Source organism: Pecten maximus, chromosome 4 (assembly GCF_902652985.1).
Source record: "Pecten maximus chromosome 4, xPecMax1.1, whole genome shotgun sequence".
In the NCBI taxonomy this organism is placed as follows: Eukaryota; Metazoa; Mollusca; class Bivalvia; order Pectinida; family Pectinidae; genus Pecten; species Pecten maximus.
In genome coordinates, this window is record NC_047018.1 from 44,632,184 (window position 1) to 44,647,885 (window position 15,702).

The window sequence follows — 15,702 nt, forward strand, 5'->3', positions numbered from 1 at the left end:
TAAAAATTTGGTCCCAACAATAAAAATCCTACTTGAAATGTTCGAATAACTCGAAGTATAATTTTCGTCGATCGGTGGCAAACGCCGACATTTTTTTAAGAGCTAAGTTCCGTTTGTAATACTGAACATATCGGCACTACTAACCTACATGCTATTATAAGTGTTTCATAAATTCATGAAAGAAATTGTCGGTTGAATCTTATAACAACAAGTCTTGGTGATAAAAAGTACTGCTTTACTTACATCAGGTAATTTCCCAAGGCGGTCGCCGATATCAGTACACACGATAGTCAACAACTCATCTACCCGTTCGCTCAAGCGGAACTAGTCTCTGACACACCGGTAGATCTACCCGGCTGATGTTTTTACAGGTGTAGAAATGACACAGTCACCGGCGCCTATTAAATCTTTAAACTGCTGAAACAATAGCGTAACTACTGCCGAGGTGTTCAGAGTACAACTGTAACGGTCAGTGCTGTCTATTAAATCGGATAAAACGCCAACTCAGTTACAGTAACATTTTATACGCACATGCGCAGCCCAACTTCCGGTGCTAATACACATGGAAATGGCGTGGTTATCAATAAAAAGTAAGTAGGCCGATCAAACAGTATTTTATATATGTCCAATAAAAGGTAATGGTTCTGTTACGTTTTGTATGCAATCTGTGTTAAATTTAAACGGTTATTTGTTTTGACATTAATAACTTGTTATTTTGTCGAATTCCGTTTTATCGTTTACCTTTTGCAAACATGACTTGCACATCAGATCGTTATTGAAGTGACTAAGTGAAAGAAACTTTATCGTGACTGTATATCGGCAAAACTACACCAAATTACAAGTGACATAACTAAACATTACATATACATTTACATGTATTGACCCGTCTTTACACTGAACTGATGAACGACAGAGCGGAGTTATTATGATTATATAATGTTGACAAATATTGACCAAACTTTTCACCAAAAACGATAACTCGCTTAATTCGAACACTCGGATAACTCGAAGTTTTTTCGTGGTCCCGTCGACTTCGAGTTAACGAAGTTCCACTGTATAACGATTTAAAATCTGTATCAGACCATTGTATGCAGTTTCAGCTTCTGCCATGTGTTCCGGCGAAATTTTCTCGGCTCTGTCATCGAGTGGGGAAGGGTTCCTTATCTCAAATTCAAATCTCGTTCTTTATAAGATATCTTATAAACGAATTATATAAGATATCTCATTTGTCTTTATAAGATATCTTATATACTTTATAAGATATCTTATATACTTTATAAGATATCTTATATACTTTATAAGATATCTTATATACTTTATAAGATATCTTATATCTTTATGAGATATCTTATATAGTATATAAGATATCTCATATAGTATATAAGATATCTTATAAAAAATATATATAAGATATCTCATAAAACATAAGATATATTATAAAGTTTATAAGATATCTTATATAATTTGGGTAATGCCTGGATCAACGTTGCTCCGTGAATAAATGACAACTTGGCTTGCCATACATTACAAACCTATGGTGGCTCTTTAGGGCCAAGTATCAAATCTCGCATTCTCGCACTCTCGACCTTAAGTCGAAAACGCGAGAATGCGGAAACTCGACGGCGACGGAGCGAAATCGCGACGGCGAGAGTGCGAGATTAATCTCGAGTTTTCACCGTCGCGTTTTCGCATTCTCGCGTTTTCGCTCCCTCGCCGTCGCGTTTTCGCATTCTCGCGTTTTCGACCTAAGGTCGAGAGTGGGAGAATGCGAGATTTGATACTTGGCCCTAACGAGCCACCACAAATAATTGACCTGATGGAGTGTTCTTGTTTAGTGTTACATACTAACAAGTGCAAGAGCAACACAAATAACCTTGTGAGCATCGAACTATACGAGTGCGGAGCCGAGGAGCAAGACAGCATCAATTTTCTATCTGATAGTACATATCTCAACGATGACGATCTGATAAATTTGTCACTTCATTTTGCTGAATGGACAATATGTATTAATTAGTAATGATAAATGATGTACATCAAACTGCCAAAATTTTGTTTGGGAACGAAAAATGTAATATTGTAAAAGAATCAAATTTGGAGTATTTTAGAGGTAGAGGAAGGTTTTTTTGTTTTTGTTTTGTTTAGTTTTTTTTAAATGTTTAAATGGTGCTTACTTACTTATCATTACTCACGAATTTAATTTCCCCGTTTTAATTGTTGTGTGTGACAATGGCAATAAGTAGACACATTCATTGTATTTTACTTGTTTTTAAGGTATTCTTGAAGAAATTTGGTTCGTTTGGTTTGTTTTGTTTAACGTCCTCTAACAGCCAGGGTCATTTAAGGACGTGCCAGGTGTTGGAGGTGGAGGAAAGCTGGAGTATCCGGAGAAAAACCACCGACCTATGGTCAGTACCAGGCAACTGCCCTACGCAGGTTACGAACTCGCAACTTAGAGGTGGAGGCCTAGTGATAAAGTGTCGGGACACTTTAACCACTCGGCCACTGTGGCCCCTTGCAGAAAACAATTCTGAACAAGAAAATGTGATTCTTATTTTGTTGTGATGCCATTTATCATGTAATATCCGTTATAACGCAACTAGAGTTGATATTTACTATCCCTGTACGTGACATACACTGTATAATAAAAGTTGAAATTTTAAAAGAAATTTTCTAATTATACCCTTTTACACGAATTATGAAATATAACATTTTAACTTCAGGTACCAAAAATTGATGACATAATAAAAAAGGATAACAAAAAGTCTCTGGTTTGAGAGGCAAGTCATACCAGGTACACAAATGTACTTTTTCTTCATTGTCGACACGTACATATTAGATTAGACATAGCTTCTTGCTTTCTTCAGAAAATGCACACTGATGTCCGTGAGTCCCCGCACTGAAGTTAAATCTGTAATACTTTTTTTTTTTTTTTTTTTTAAAAAAAAAATTGTTTGATAACAAGAACATAATTAAGAGACTTTATAAACAGTCATTTGAAATGAGGAACGTTTTTATTTAATTGTATTTTCTTCTTGTTTAGCCATCATATTACATTTGTAATTATAATAGTGCTAACAATTTTTGAATTTGTATCGAATTGAATTGAATTACCCCCTCCCAAAAAAAACACAACAACACAAACAACACCAAAAACAAAACAAAACAGAAAGCAGCCATTTCACAGAGAAACAAATTATACCAGTCTCTGTAACCCGGATACATTCTGCTAGGTAAATATATATAGCTTACAACATGTAACATGGCGCGTCTGTAGTCTAAATCTATATTTGCTCATCTCTGACGGACCAGGCTGCAGGCGACACTTTAACGGAACGTTATTTATAGGGGTGGGAATTTGCCACGACACCTACACAGCAGATTGTCAACAAAACGTGTCGGGGACCTAAGGTCGACTTTCCCCAAACTCCGACTAAATGGACTTAATATAGAGAATGGTGACATAGCACACAGACTCACAGAACATTGTTTTTCGAGAACGCAGGGAATATGGATGTCTCTACGGCTTGTGATATTTCCTCGCAAAATAAGCCCAGGAAAAGGTCTTGTCTTGAAAGACTCAGCAACGGATTTATAAGTCTGTTGGAAAGAGCGTTTTACAGGTGAGTGAACACACTGCTATCTATTGTACATCGTTACGTCAACTCTGGGTATTACAGATGTTCCGTGGGACCTTGGATAGACTGGCAGGTGTTACAGTTTCTGTGTAAAACTAGGCCTACTAATTATATAAGTGTAACCGTTATATATATATTAAGGATACTTGTGCCGTGATTTACATGTATGAACTGCCAAATTTCGGATTTTGGTATATTTTATTGATCAAAATTTAATCTGAACAGTTTTTGTTTATGACAATTATTATCTAGGTTTTTTATACCTTCCTAAAAACGGTGATTTTAAACTCTAAAATCAGTAGCCGGTGTTTCCTCAGGCCCTCTCACCAGAAAGAAAACTGTTCAACGTTGTATGTGGAAATTTGATGATTTTAGGGTGCATTCAATATTCAATACAAAGTTTTCTTGCAAAATCAAGATAGTTTTGATGGTCTGGGGGAAGTCCTAACCTTATTAAATTAATTGAAAAGTTCCATTTTGCCATTTCAATTAAAAACATTAATTGCATATTGATCACCCATATTACATGTATTGATGCAAATTAGTTAGGTTTAATACAGATGTAAGTATAATTTGTGAACCACTTTAAGATGACTATGTTGTTGTGATGTAGCAGAATATAAGACTCAAAATTTATCATTATTATGCGTAGATTAAAATTTAAAAAAAAGACTGGTTTCCATTCTGAGAAACAGGTAGCTATCATGGATTTTTGGCAATTGAAGCTTGTTATCACTATACAATTTGTAATACAAAAACGCATGAAATTAGTTAACTTAAGTCGAAATGTTATGCAAAAAATGTAAATTTGGTCTTACAAAATTCAGTAGGTAATTATAATCTTTATTGGTACAACAAAAAGTTGACTGAAACTCTGCCCACATTCATGTGAACTGACCCATTAGCTGCATGTGCACACCTGGTATGCACGATCCAAGATGTCAACCATGAGGCCGTGTCTGTAACGGTAGCAGGCGATACCAAACTATATTTGACAATTTTGTTGCTGGCAATTAAAGCTCCCTTTCTGTCATACACCTATCCAATTTTTTCCGTCTGAATATATTTGACAATATTTTTAAACTGTGAGTATAGGAGATGTCAAAGTTTTCGAAACACTTCAGTATCTTTTCATATGTAATTTGCCTGTTGAAGATTTTAGCAGATAATTATTTGTTTCAGAATAATCAAAAGTCAAGTGAAAATGCATATGTCTATCCATCATTTCACGAGAAGCACTGATTATATTGTATAAAGCTTATTTTAGTGTAAATAACACACTAGGTTATTCTAATTACCTCTGAATTTATGCATATTAAGCTATCAAGAGGATATCATCAATGCACTGTTAATTAGCTTCAATTTTCAATCATGATCAGTCATCAATATCCAGTCGCTTACATTAATGTCAGTGAAAATGAATTAGTGTATTGTGTAGTATATTCACCTGAGAGTCTTTTCCCTAAAACTGGGCGTCATATTTACGCATAAATATCATAGAACCTATAACTTAAAATAAAACATTAAAAGATATCAACATTTTGGATGAGGTAAATTTATTAGGTCATCTGACCCAAAGGGTCAGGATGACCTATATACAGGGCTTTTTCTGAGCGTTTTTTGGGGCCGTTAATGGGCCCCATTCCCAATTGAAATTATTTCATATTTAAGCCAAATTCCCAAAATTTACAGTTTACTCCTGAAAAAATCTTTCCCAATTCACCAATTTTCTTCCCAAAATGAGAAAAAAAAGGCCCTTTCCCAAATCAGTGAGAAAAAGCCCTGATATATAGACATGTGCTTTGTCCATCGTCATCCTCCGTGCGCCGTCTGTAAACTTTTTACATTTTAAACTTCTTCTCAAGTTCCACCAGTGGGATTGAGCTGAAACTTGCCAGAAATGATCCTGACCAAGTGTTGTTATTTTTCGGGCGGATCCGAAATCCAAGATGGCCACCATAGCCGCCATCTTGAAAACACATTTTAAACATCTTCTCAAGTTCCACCAGTGCTATTGCGCTGAAACTTGCCTGAAATGATCCTAAGATGATCCTGACCAAGTGTTGTTATTTTTCGGGCCGATCCAAAATCCAAGATGGCCGCCATAGCCGCCATCTTGAAAAACTCATTTTAAGCTGCTTCTCCAGTTCCACTGATGCCATTGAACTGGAAATTGGTGAGGATGTGAAGGAAGGGGATCCAACAAAGTGTTGTTATTTTTCAGCCTGATAAAAACTTTAACTTGGTGGCCACGGCGGCCATATTGTAATATGATTGTGCAATCATGATTTTCCTGAACAACACCTATTTCAAACTTCTACTCAAGTTCCACCACTGAAGCTCAGCACTAATTAACTTACCTGAAATGATCCTGAGATGGTCCTCACAAGTGTAATTTATTTTTTGGTCGGTCCAAAATCCACAATGGCCGCCATGGCCAACAGTGCCAATATACTTGCTGTTGAGTATGTATACTACAATAGTACAAGGGGTTTTAGAGTCAGATCACCGTTAGGGGCCGCGGTGGCCGAGTGGTTAAGGTGTCCCGACACTTTATCACTAGCCCTCCACCTCTGGGTTGTGAGTTCGAAACCTACGTGGGGCAGTTGCCAGGTACTGACCGTAGGCCGGTGGTTTTTCTCCGGGTACTCCGTCTTTCCTCCACCTCCAAACCATCTGGCACGTCCTTAAATGACCCTGGCTGTTAATAGGACGTTAAACAAAAACAAAACCAAAACCAAAAACCGTTAAGGCCCTTGAGCCTCTTGTTCTTTTATAATTGCAGAGACATTAAGAAGTTCAGGGTACACTGAAACTTTGCACAAATTCCCTACATTAAAGAGACTGTAATACATGTTTATGTATTTTATGGACCATCATTGAAATCGTGCCAAGTCCCTGTGGTTCAGAGAACATAGTATTTTTTTTTTATTACAATAAGAAAAATTTACTTAAAAGACTAAATAAAGCACTTTTAAAATTAAGATCATTGAAGACATTTGCATTGATTGTGGAATAAAAGTCAGGCTTGATAAAAACTAAAGTTTGAGTGGTTCATATATAGCGGCTGATATATGTTCTGTCATTAGAGTGAGCATGCAGGTTCTTGGTGTAGTGCCCTTGACTGTGTAGATCTGTTTTCCATCAAGAAAGTTCTTTAGGATTTTTAACTCAACATCATCAGAAGCTTGGCTATTCATATCGCCCTGCATCTGTGGTCAAACAGTCCACCATCCGTCCATTTGGCCTTCCTTATATAATCCTTGTCATCGCTATTTCTTGAAAAGTACGGGAGGGATATTAAACTTCATGAGAAGGTTCCCTAGATGTGCCAATTCAATTTTGATTTTTTTTTCTTTTTTGATCAGAGAAATAAATAAAATGGCCAACAGCAGCCCATCTTGACATTTGATATTGGCATTGTTATTGCTTGAAAAGTACTGGAGGGATGCTTCTAAAACTTTTTGTTATCAGATTAAAAGAAGTAAATAGGAGAAATAGAAAGTATTTTTCCGTCAGGCATTTGTGTGAAAAGCAAGAAATCATTTCTTTACATCCTTCCCATTAAAACTTCCTTGAAAACAATTAACTGAAATAAAAGTTTAAAATTGTACATTTATATGTATATTAGATTAAGCTGTTAAGTGTGGCTAGAGTGCTTTATACTGCTAAGATGTTTAATTAGTCATAACTACTCAGCAAGCAGTAGTTTAACCTACTTTTCTAAAAAAAAAATTGGAATGAGTTCTGGCCCCAGTTTCATCAAATTTTAACAAAATATAAGGAAAAAAATCTTGGGTAAGGAACCTTCTTCAAATTCTGTAATGCTTTTCTTTGGAAAATTTTAATTGAAGTAAAGGAATTGCTTTTTAAAAATCAAGTTAATGAATATTGAGGAAATTCATAATTTCATGGGGCCTAATAATATTAGTTGTCGTTTCAATGATGCATATATACTGTGTCATATTTAACTTCCTAAGTGCAAGAGAGCTTATTCCCTATGATGTGATATCTGTCGTTTATTGTTTATCTGGCTTCAACTTTTGTGATAGTCGGCTATAATCTTTCTTGGATGAAATGACCTTGACCCATATTCAAAGTATCATTGTAATTTTTATCAAAACACTCAATAGAGATGATGATTATATGAAAAGGCCTTAAAAATCATAGCTGGTTACTGCATCAATACCATCAACATTTGCGAAAAATTATACTTTCACTTACTTTGAAGGTCATAGAGGTCAAATGTGCTAAAATCTTTAAACAAATAAAAATGACCAGAGTCAAGATAAAAGGCACGTAGGTAACTGGGATGGAGTGTTAAAATTTTGATCAATGAATGACCTTCGCCTCCTGTCAAGGTCAAAGGGGTCAATTATGCTACCTTTAATGTAGTTCAACTTACGAAATTCTACCATTAGAATTCAGTGGGTATTTGTGACGAGATGGAAAAGATCAGGCCGAGATTTGAACTCTGACCTCAGATTTCTTGACAAAGTCTTGAAACAGTTGACGTATCAGACTGTTTCATACTATACTAACTGTAGAAACTTTATTAGGGAAAGCTTAACTAAACCTTCGGTTCTTTTTACTGCTTATAAGTTATTAAAAGGCTTAGGCAAAAAGTGATCAAAAAGAACTTTTCTAGCATGCAGAAAATAACACTTGACAAGTAATGAGATTCTGCTGAGCTTCAAATATGCAGGTCAAAGGTCAAATTGTAGGTCAGAGTAACCTACTTTTGGGCCACTCTCACCTACATTTTTTTATCGTTAACTTTTATTAAATTTTGATGGGGGATTGTAATTTTCCAAATTGTCTTTTTTTAACACAAATGTCTGACAAAGGTGTCCTTGAATGATGGTCTGATTATTTTTTTACAGACTGGGCTATGTGGTGGCCAGCCACCCGTACCTGACAATCTGTCAGTGTGTCCTGATATGTGGCCTGTGTGCTATAGGGATGAAGGATTTCAAAGAGACAAATGCAGCAGAGAAGCTCTGGGTACCAGCAACATCTCGAATTCAGGATGAGAAGCGTTGGGTGATGAAGAATTTTCCACCATTCACTCGATATGCTTCAGTGATCCTCACGGCCGACAACGTCCTCTCACCTGCGTCACTCAGAGCGGTAAATAATATTACATCCATCTTTGCTGTCAAATCATAAAAAAAATTTATAGATAATAAAATTGATATTTGAATGAAAAGCATTGATGATATTGTTTTACTATTTTTGTTTGATTTGGAGATGAAAATGGAATATGATAAATGCTGAATTGATTATACTTTTAATTAAAAAAAGGATTATATACATGTAAACATTCATCAAAGCTATGTGCAAATGTCTATGTGAATGATTCCTGAATTATTTTAAATCAAACATGCATGGTTTCTTCTCCAAACTTTAATGCAAATTATCTTTTAAATTTAAAATTTAAATTTATAAATAACCATTTGAATATGGTACATTATAACGAAATATTCACGAGTATTGTATGGATTAATTCATGTACAAAATGTATAGTGAATGAATATGCATGGATGTACTATACAGTAAAACCTTATAATTCGAACATGCATTGCCTGAATACCCTGTATTCGTCGAACACGGCGCTTTGTCCCGACCATTTCCTTAAATATTCTTAGTAATCTATCCTTTTATTCCTCGAACCACTATTCCTCGAATACCACCCATTCCCCGATCTAATAATTATCCCTGTTCCTTCCAAATCATAATAATTTTACCCCATATTCTTCGCAACAGGCGCCATGATTTACTTGTGTCACACTTGACCGCACGTGTCTTTAGATGACCGCTAGGCCTAAGTGCTGATCAAAGCTGCACCTCCAGTGTTTGTACAGGTGTTCAACAGGACAATAGATAATAAAGGGATTAACGTTGACTTGATAGCATATATCTGTACCTCTATTTGGTATGTAATAAGACTGCTTAGCTTTGTGGCTGTATTTCTGATAAACTTCATATACTAAATATTCAGAAAGTAAACTGCTGATCGACCAGGAGTGTATACATATTTTTCAGTCAAATAAATTTATGGAATGGCGTACTGTAAACGTTGAAATTTACATGAGGGGGCAATTTACGCTTATTACGCGGACTCCTTTTGTTTACGAAAATTTCCCCCACATGTATTTTTTTGATATCAATTTGCGTAATCTTGAATTACAAGCGAAAGTGGATCGATCGCGAAAATTACCCCCACGCGTATAGTTTACATATTGAAATCGCGAAATTTCCCCCCACGATTCGAAAATAATCATGTTTACTGTATTCAATTATTAAGCAGAAAAACTAATGTCCCCTTAAACGAGTCATGTGAATTAGTTATAAAAGTATTAAAATATCATTTGCATAACTGATAATCACATTTCATTAAATTATTAATTAACATAGAACGTTCATGAGATTTAAATATGTATTTTACGGAGCTGTTCGTTAACGGGTCGTTGTCTATTATCAATTAACATGGAATGTTCAAGAGAATTAAATTTGTATTTTATGGATCTATTCGTTAACAGGTCGTTGTCTACCAACTATTACGAGACGTACCAGCGTGGCACTATATCATACACGACCCACATTTTAACCAACCTCTGATTCCTCTAATACCCTGTATTCCTTGAACTATTGACACGGACTCGTGGAGTTCGAGTTAGAGAGGTTTTACTGTATATAATAATGATTATGGCCATCTTACAAGCAGCTTTAGATATATCTGAGCAGCATATTATTGTATCGAAAGCTAGATAATCTTAAATTCTTTCTTCTTAACACAAAATTGTTTTCCGATGTAAAATGTTTTATTTCATTACTTTTAGATGATGGCTTTCTACAAATCGGCTAATACACTAGAAAGTGGTCCTCACTATCTACAAACTATGTGCTTTCGGTAAGTATACTCGAAGCTTGTGCCCTCATTTTGAAAACCCTACAACACTGGATTATTGTACGGAAGGTTAAAACAAATAATTTGTGAACGAATAAAAAGTCCCACCATCCACATTGACGGATATGTATAGTCCTATTCAGTGATTCAAACTAATTTATATGTTCGCTTCAACAAAGAAATTCATCTCTTATCTTTCTATTACATGGCTTTGTAAGGTCCATCATACATTTTAAATAGGGTTGTCAACAGTTAGAGGGTTGCTCATTCAGATGAATGCAGACTGTTACAAAAATCAATAACCAAACCGTCAGGCATATACTCAATATCCTGTATGGAGCCCCATGGTAACCTTGGTAAGACCTACCAATTACAGCCATAATGGAAGCTAGGTTAACACTAATTAATTTTGAGAAGTTATGGCTAAAGCTGGCGTGTTGTTATATATACAGGTCCTTGTTTATTGATAATGAGATATGTCCAGCACAATCTGAAGCTGGAAACCCTAGCCCTTTAAAATGGTAATATGTATAATTTCTAGCTATATAAAATATCTGATAAAGTAATATTGCTTTGTTGTCTATCCCAACATTAAGTATTTTATTAACTGAGGTTAGGACCGTCAAATAACAGCACTAGTACCTCCACTTGTGCCAATGAGAGGATTTCTTACCAGTAATGATAACAATACCACAGTTGTAGGTTTTAATGATAGCAATGTTACTTGTAACACCGATGTAGATTTTAACTCTAGCAATGCTACTTAACCAAAGGCATAGACTTTAATGGTAAATCTATATTTATCAATGTTTTCTGCCATTTTCTGTCTCCGTTTATAATCTGTCCCTGCTATCTGTCCCTATCATCTGTCCATGTCATCTGTCCATGTCATCTGTCCGTCATCTGTCACTGTTATCTGACCATGTCTTCTGTCCATGTCATCTGTCCATGTCTTCTGTCCTTGTCTTCTGTCCATGTCATCTGTTCATGCCTTCTGTCCCTGTCATCTGTCCCTGTCATCTGTCCCTGTCTTCTGTCTGTGTCATCTGTCCCAGTCTTCTGTCCCTGTCATCTGTCCCTGTCTTCTGTCCCTGTCATCTGTCCCTGTCATCTGTCCATGTCTTCTGTCAATGTCATCTGTCCATGTCTTCTGTCCCAGTCTTCTGTCCCTGTCTTCTGTCTGTGTCATCTGTTCCTGTCATCTGTCCATGTCTTCTGTCCATGTCATCTGTCCCTGTCTTCTGTCCCAGTCTTCTGTCCAAGTCTTCTGTCCATGTCATCTGTCCATATTTTCTGTCCGTGTCTTCTGACCATGTCATCTGTCCCTATCATCTGTCCATGTCATCTATCCCTGTCATCTGTCCATGTCTTCTGTCAATGTCATCTGTCCATGTCTTCTGTCCATGTCTTCTGTCCATGTCATCTGTCCATGTCTTCTGTCCATGTCTTCTGTCCATGTCATCTGTCCCTGTCATCTGTCTATGTCTTCTGCCCATGTCATCTGTCCTTGTCATCTGTCCATTTCATTGGTCCCTGTCTACTGTGGTATGTCCTCTGTTCATGTTTTCTGTCCATGTTTTCTGTCACTCAGTAACATTTTAAACTCAAATACTGCAGGGGATTTCAATAGATAATTTCTTCAAACTGTCAGTCAGATATTCCTAGATGATCATCATGACAGCTATCTGAAATATTTGCTTCAAACTTGAGCTACAGTTGTGGTGTAGGGGTTTCATTGGAACCAAAATTTGTGTTTTGGGGGGTTTATTAGATGATCAATTTGGCCATGACCACAGCTCACTTAAAAATCTATTAGGCCATGTGACTAAAAATAACCTCCACTGTCTTCTGTGACAATGAGTACATATGGCAGCTAATTCTCTGTAGACAGGCTGTTTGTATGTTGTGTGGCGAAACCTGCCAAAGACTGAAATGTTGTCGTCTGCTGCATGCATACTCTTGGTAGTCCGTCCTAAAACATATAGACAGAACTCTACAGATTGGCTAATTGTTATACATGTATGTAATGATATTACTATTCAGGGCTTTTTCTGAAGGTTTTTAGATCACCTGAGACAAAGTCTCAAGTGACCTATTCTAATCGTCTTTTGTCCGTCGTCGTGCATCGTGCGTTCATAAACAATTTACATTTTCGAATTCTTCTCCAAAACCCCTAAACCAAATTCATTGAAATTTGGCAGGAAGCTTCTATGGCTAAAGGTCAACCAAAATTGTGAATTATATGATCCCCACCCCCCAGGAGCCTGAGTGGCGGGGCTAAAAAGGGTCAAATTGACTAAAACTTCAAAAATCTTCTTCTCTACTCTCAAACATGGTGGAATCAAACACTCTTCATAGATGGAAGGGTCTTAAGGTGCTTTACCAAAATGTGAATATCATGACCCAGGGGTCTAACATTTGCCCCTAGGAAGGGGTAAACTTTACTATAGATTATATAGGGAAATCACATTTTTGACTACAATTTGTTTGATTTCTATTGGAATTCATTCTAACTTAGTTAACAATATCAGCTTGTGATGGCGATTTGATGGTATGCACATGTTGATCCTGACTGACCCCAGGGGCTGATGGGCAGAGCTAAAAAGGGTCAAATTGACTGAAATTTCAAAAATCTTCTTCTGTAGACCCAAATAAGGTAGAATCAAATACTCTTCATAGATGGAAGGGTTTTATGGTTCTTTATTAAATTTATGAATTTCATGACCCTGGGGTCACAAGTTTGCCCCAGGGGAGAGGGTAAATTTTACTATAGTTTATATAGGGAAATCACATTTTTGACTATGATTTGTTTGATTTCTATTGGAATTCATTCTAACTTTATCAGCATGAGATGCCAGCTTAATGGTATGCACATGTTGGCCCTGACTGACACCTAGGGGCTGATGGGTGGGTCCAAAAAGGGTCAATTAAATTAACTGATCATGAAATATTTCAAATCTCGGGTGACCGTTAAGGCCTCTTGTTGGGGCTGATAATGGGCCCCATTCCCAATTGAAATTATTTAATATTTGAGCCACAAAATTTGCAGTTTAAGATTTCCTTCCTAATTCCACATTTTTATCCCAAAATGTGACAAAAAGTCCCCTTCCAAACAAGTGGGAAAATCTCTGCTGTTATACAGCATGGTCAGATGGTGCATTAACACACTTGCTTCACCTCAGCAAGATGGGTTCAATTGATCCCAAATCAGACATGAGAAGGTATGGGGGTGACATCTTTCTGACCACATACTTGAGGTTGTCTGGGTACCTAATGCTACTTTGGTTTCCCGGGGTTCTCTCTAGCCCTTTTCTTTACTGGTTATAGGTAACCCCAGTAGAATTATTTTCCCCATGTCTTGAATTTTCCACTGTGTCAGGCCAGTTCAAGTTTTCCAAATGACTGGTTCGTTTTCCTGTGCATTACTATGACATGAAAACTGGGTTAAATCAATACCATATTATATATCTGGAACATGTATGCCTCAAGAACCTTAAAGTCATATTCTGCTGGTAGGGGAAAGCCTCTGGCATGACCCCATATCATGGTGTTGTGCTGGACCTGCCAGGGGCCAGTTGCCCCTTGGGACCCTGGCTTTTTTACCTTAGATAGAAAAAAAGGGAATTTTTCCCTAAATCCTGCCTTGATTCCTGTTTCCTCCCACAGGCCCTCATACACTTTGATCAGGGCCTTCAAGACTAAGAGTAGTTTACGCTTAGTTTAAGTTATCAATGCATGTAACTTGTTCCGCAAGTGTTGTAAAATGATATAAATTAAACAGTTTATATTACTATCAGTGACACAGAGTATTGTACCCAGAGCAGTGTTATGATTTGATTGGTTGATGATCTCTGCATCTAGTTCTTGTATCTAAATCTACAGCTTACATGTAGCAAAAGTGTACAGTGCATGGTAACGAATCATTATTTTCAATACTTCGGAAAATGTCTGTCACTTGATAAATATCAGATTCTGAAGAGTATCCTTTATATTTGTCTGTTTCCAAGTTAAAGGGGCCTATGTGTCGGAGGAAACTGGGCAAGTTTTAACAGAAAAGCCAATTAGTTGAAGGAGTCAGAAGTTAACAGGGCTATATATAATAATTTGGGAGAAATCCGACCAAGTTACCTGCAGAAAAGGTCAATTTTACAGAGCTTTTATTTTCAAGTGTTAGTTCTGCTTATATTTTCACAAAATTTGAAATATATTGTTCATTTTACTGCTGAGAGTGGCTAATTACCTGTGAAATGTTGAAATATTTTATTTATTTTCACCTTTAACTTTTTACCACAGCGTGGGTCCAGTCTGCCATGTAACCAGTATCCTAGAACTTTGGTTCTATAACGAAGAACTCATCAACTCCCTGACACAGGATGACATCATTCAGAAAATCAACAACGTCACCATGAGGTCAGTACACAGTTTGATAGACCTAGTTTGCGCACATGGTTAGAATCTTATGCCCTTACGTGCATCCGAGGTCCCTCTGTTGTCTTTTTTTCGGCATAGTCGTATAATATTCTTTTGGTCCTGGATATGACGCGACAGGTGGTATTACTGGTCAAGATGAAGTATGTAATTGGTCAATGTAGCGGTAAATGCAAAATGCACATATGCAGTTAAAAACGAAACAAAGTTAAGATTGAATTCAAGCTGAATAAGTGGATGTATCTTTTCAAATGACACATTAATAAAATTATATTCCTGTTTCAAATGCAGTCTTATTATCACCAAAAATTTCAAACTGATATAATTTTGTTATCCGTGCTGAAACGCATCAGTTCGTTAATTTATTTCACCAGCAATTTTACATTATAACCACCAGCATTAAAACTATGCCGTTGAGTTTTTTTAAAGATATTTCTTGTTTGACTGAAAATTTCTTGTAGTCATGAACGACTGAGCAGATTTTGGCCAAATTTGGTCAGAAGCATTCTTGTTACTAACTCCTGGGGCCTGAGGAATTGTATAAATCTCCTGGGGCCCGAGGGATAGGGTAACTCTCCTGGGGCCTGAGGGATAGGGTAACTCTCCTGGGGCCTGAGGGATTGGGCCCAATAGAGGAAATTTAGCAAAACCTTTTAGAGTCCTTTTCCGTTCGTTGAAATCACAGGTTTTCTGAAACATCCTTGAGTGAAGACAATCAGCTGAAAAAAC

At 36.7% G+C, this 15,702-nt stretch overlaps 1 protein-coding gene across 4 annotated transcripts in view; it reads left to right on the forward strand.

Moving 5' to 3' along the window:
- The first annotated feature begins 3,354 nt into the window (after positions 1–3,354).
- The window catches only part of LOC117326208 (patched domain-containing protein 3-like), a 62,216-nt gene continuing 49,868 nt past the window's right edge, over positions 3,355–15,702 (forward strand). For 2 of the 4 annotated variants that reach the window (XM_033882861.1, XM_033882862.1), the window contains exons 1-4: positions 3,358–3,620; positions 8,519–8,765; positions 10,478–10,548; positions 14,839–14,955. In XM_033882861.1, coding sequence (XP_033738752.1) covers positions 3,508–3,620; positions 8,519–8,765; positions 10,478–10,548; positions 14,839–14,955 — 548 coding nt within the window. In that variant the 5' untranslated portion in view covers positions 3,358–3,507. Of the gene's footprint in view, positions 3,621–8,518; positions 8,766–10,477; positions 10,549–14,838; positions 14,956–15,702 lie in introns of all 4 variants that reach the window. The other 2 variants (XM_033882864.1, XM_033882863.1) reach the window with 2 other exon arrangements.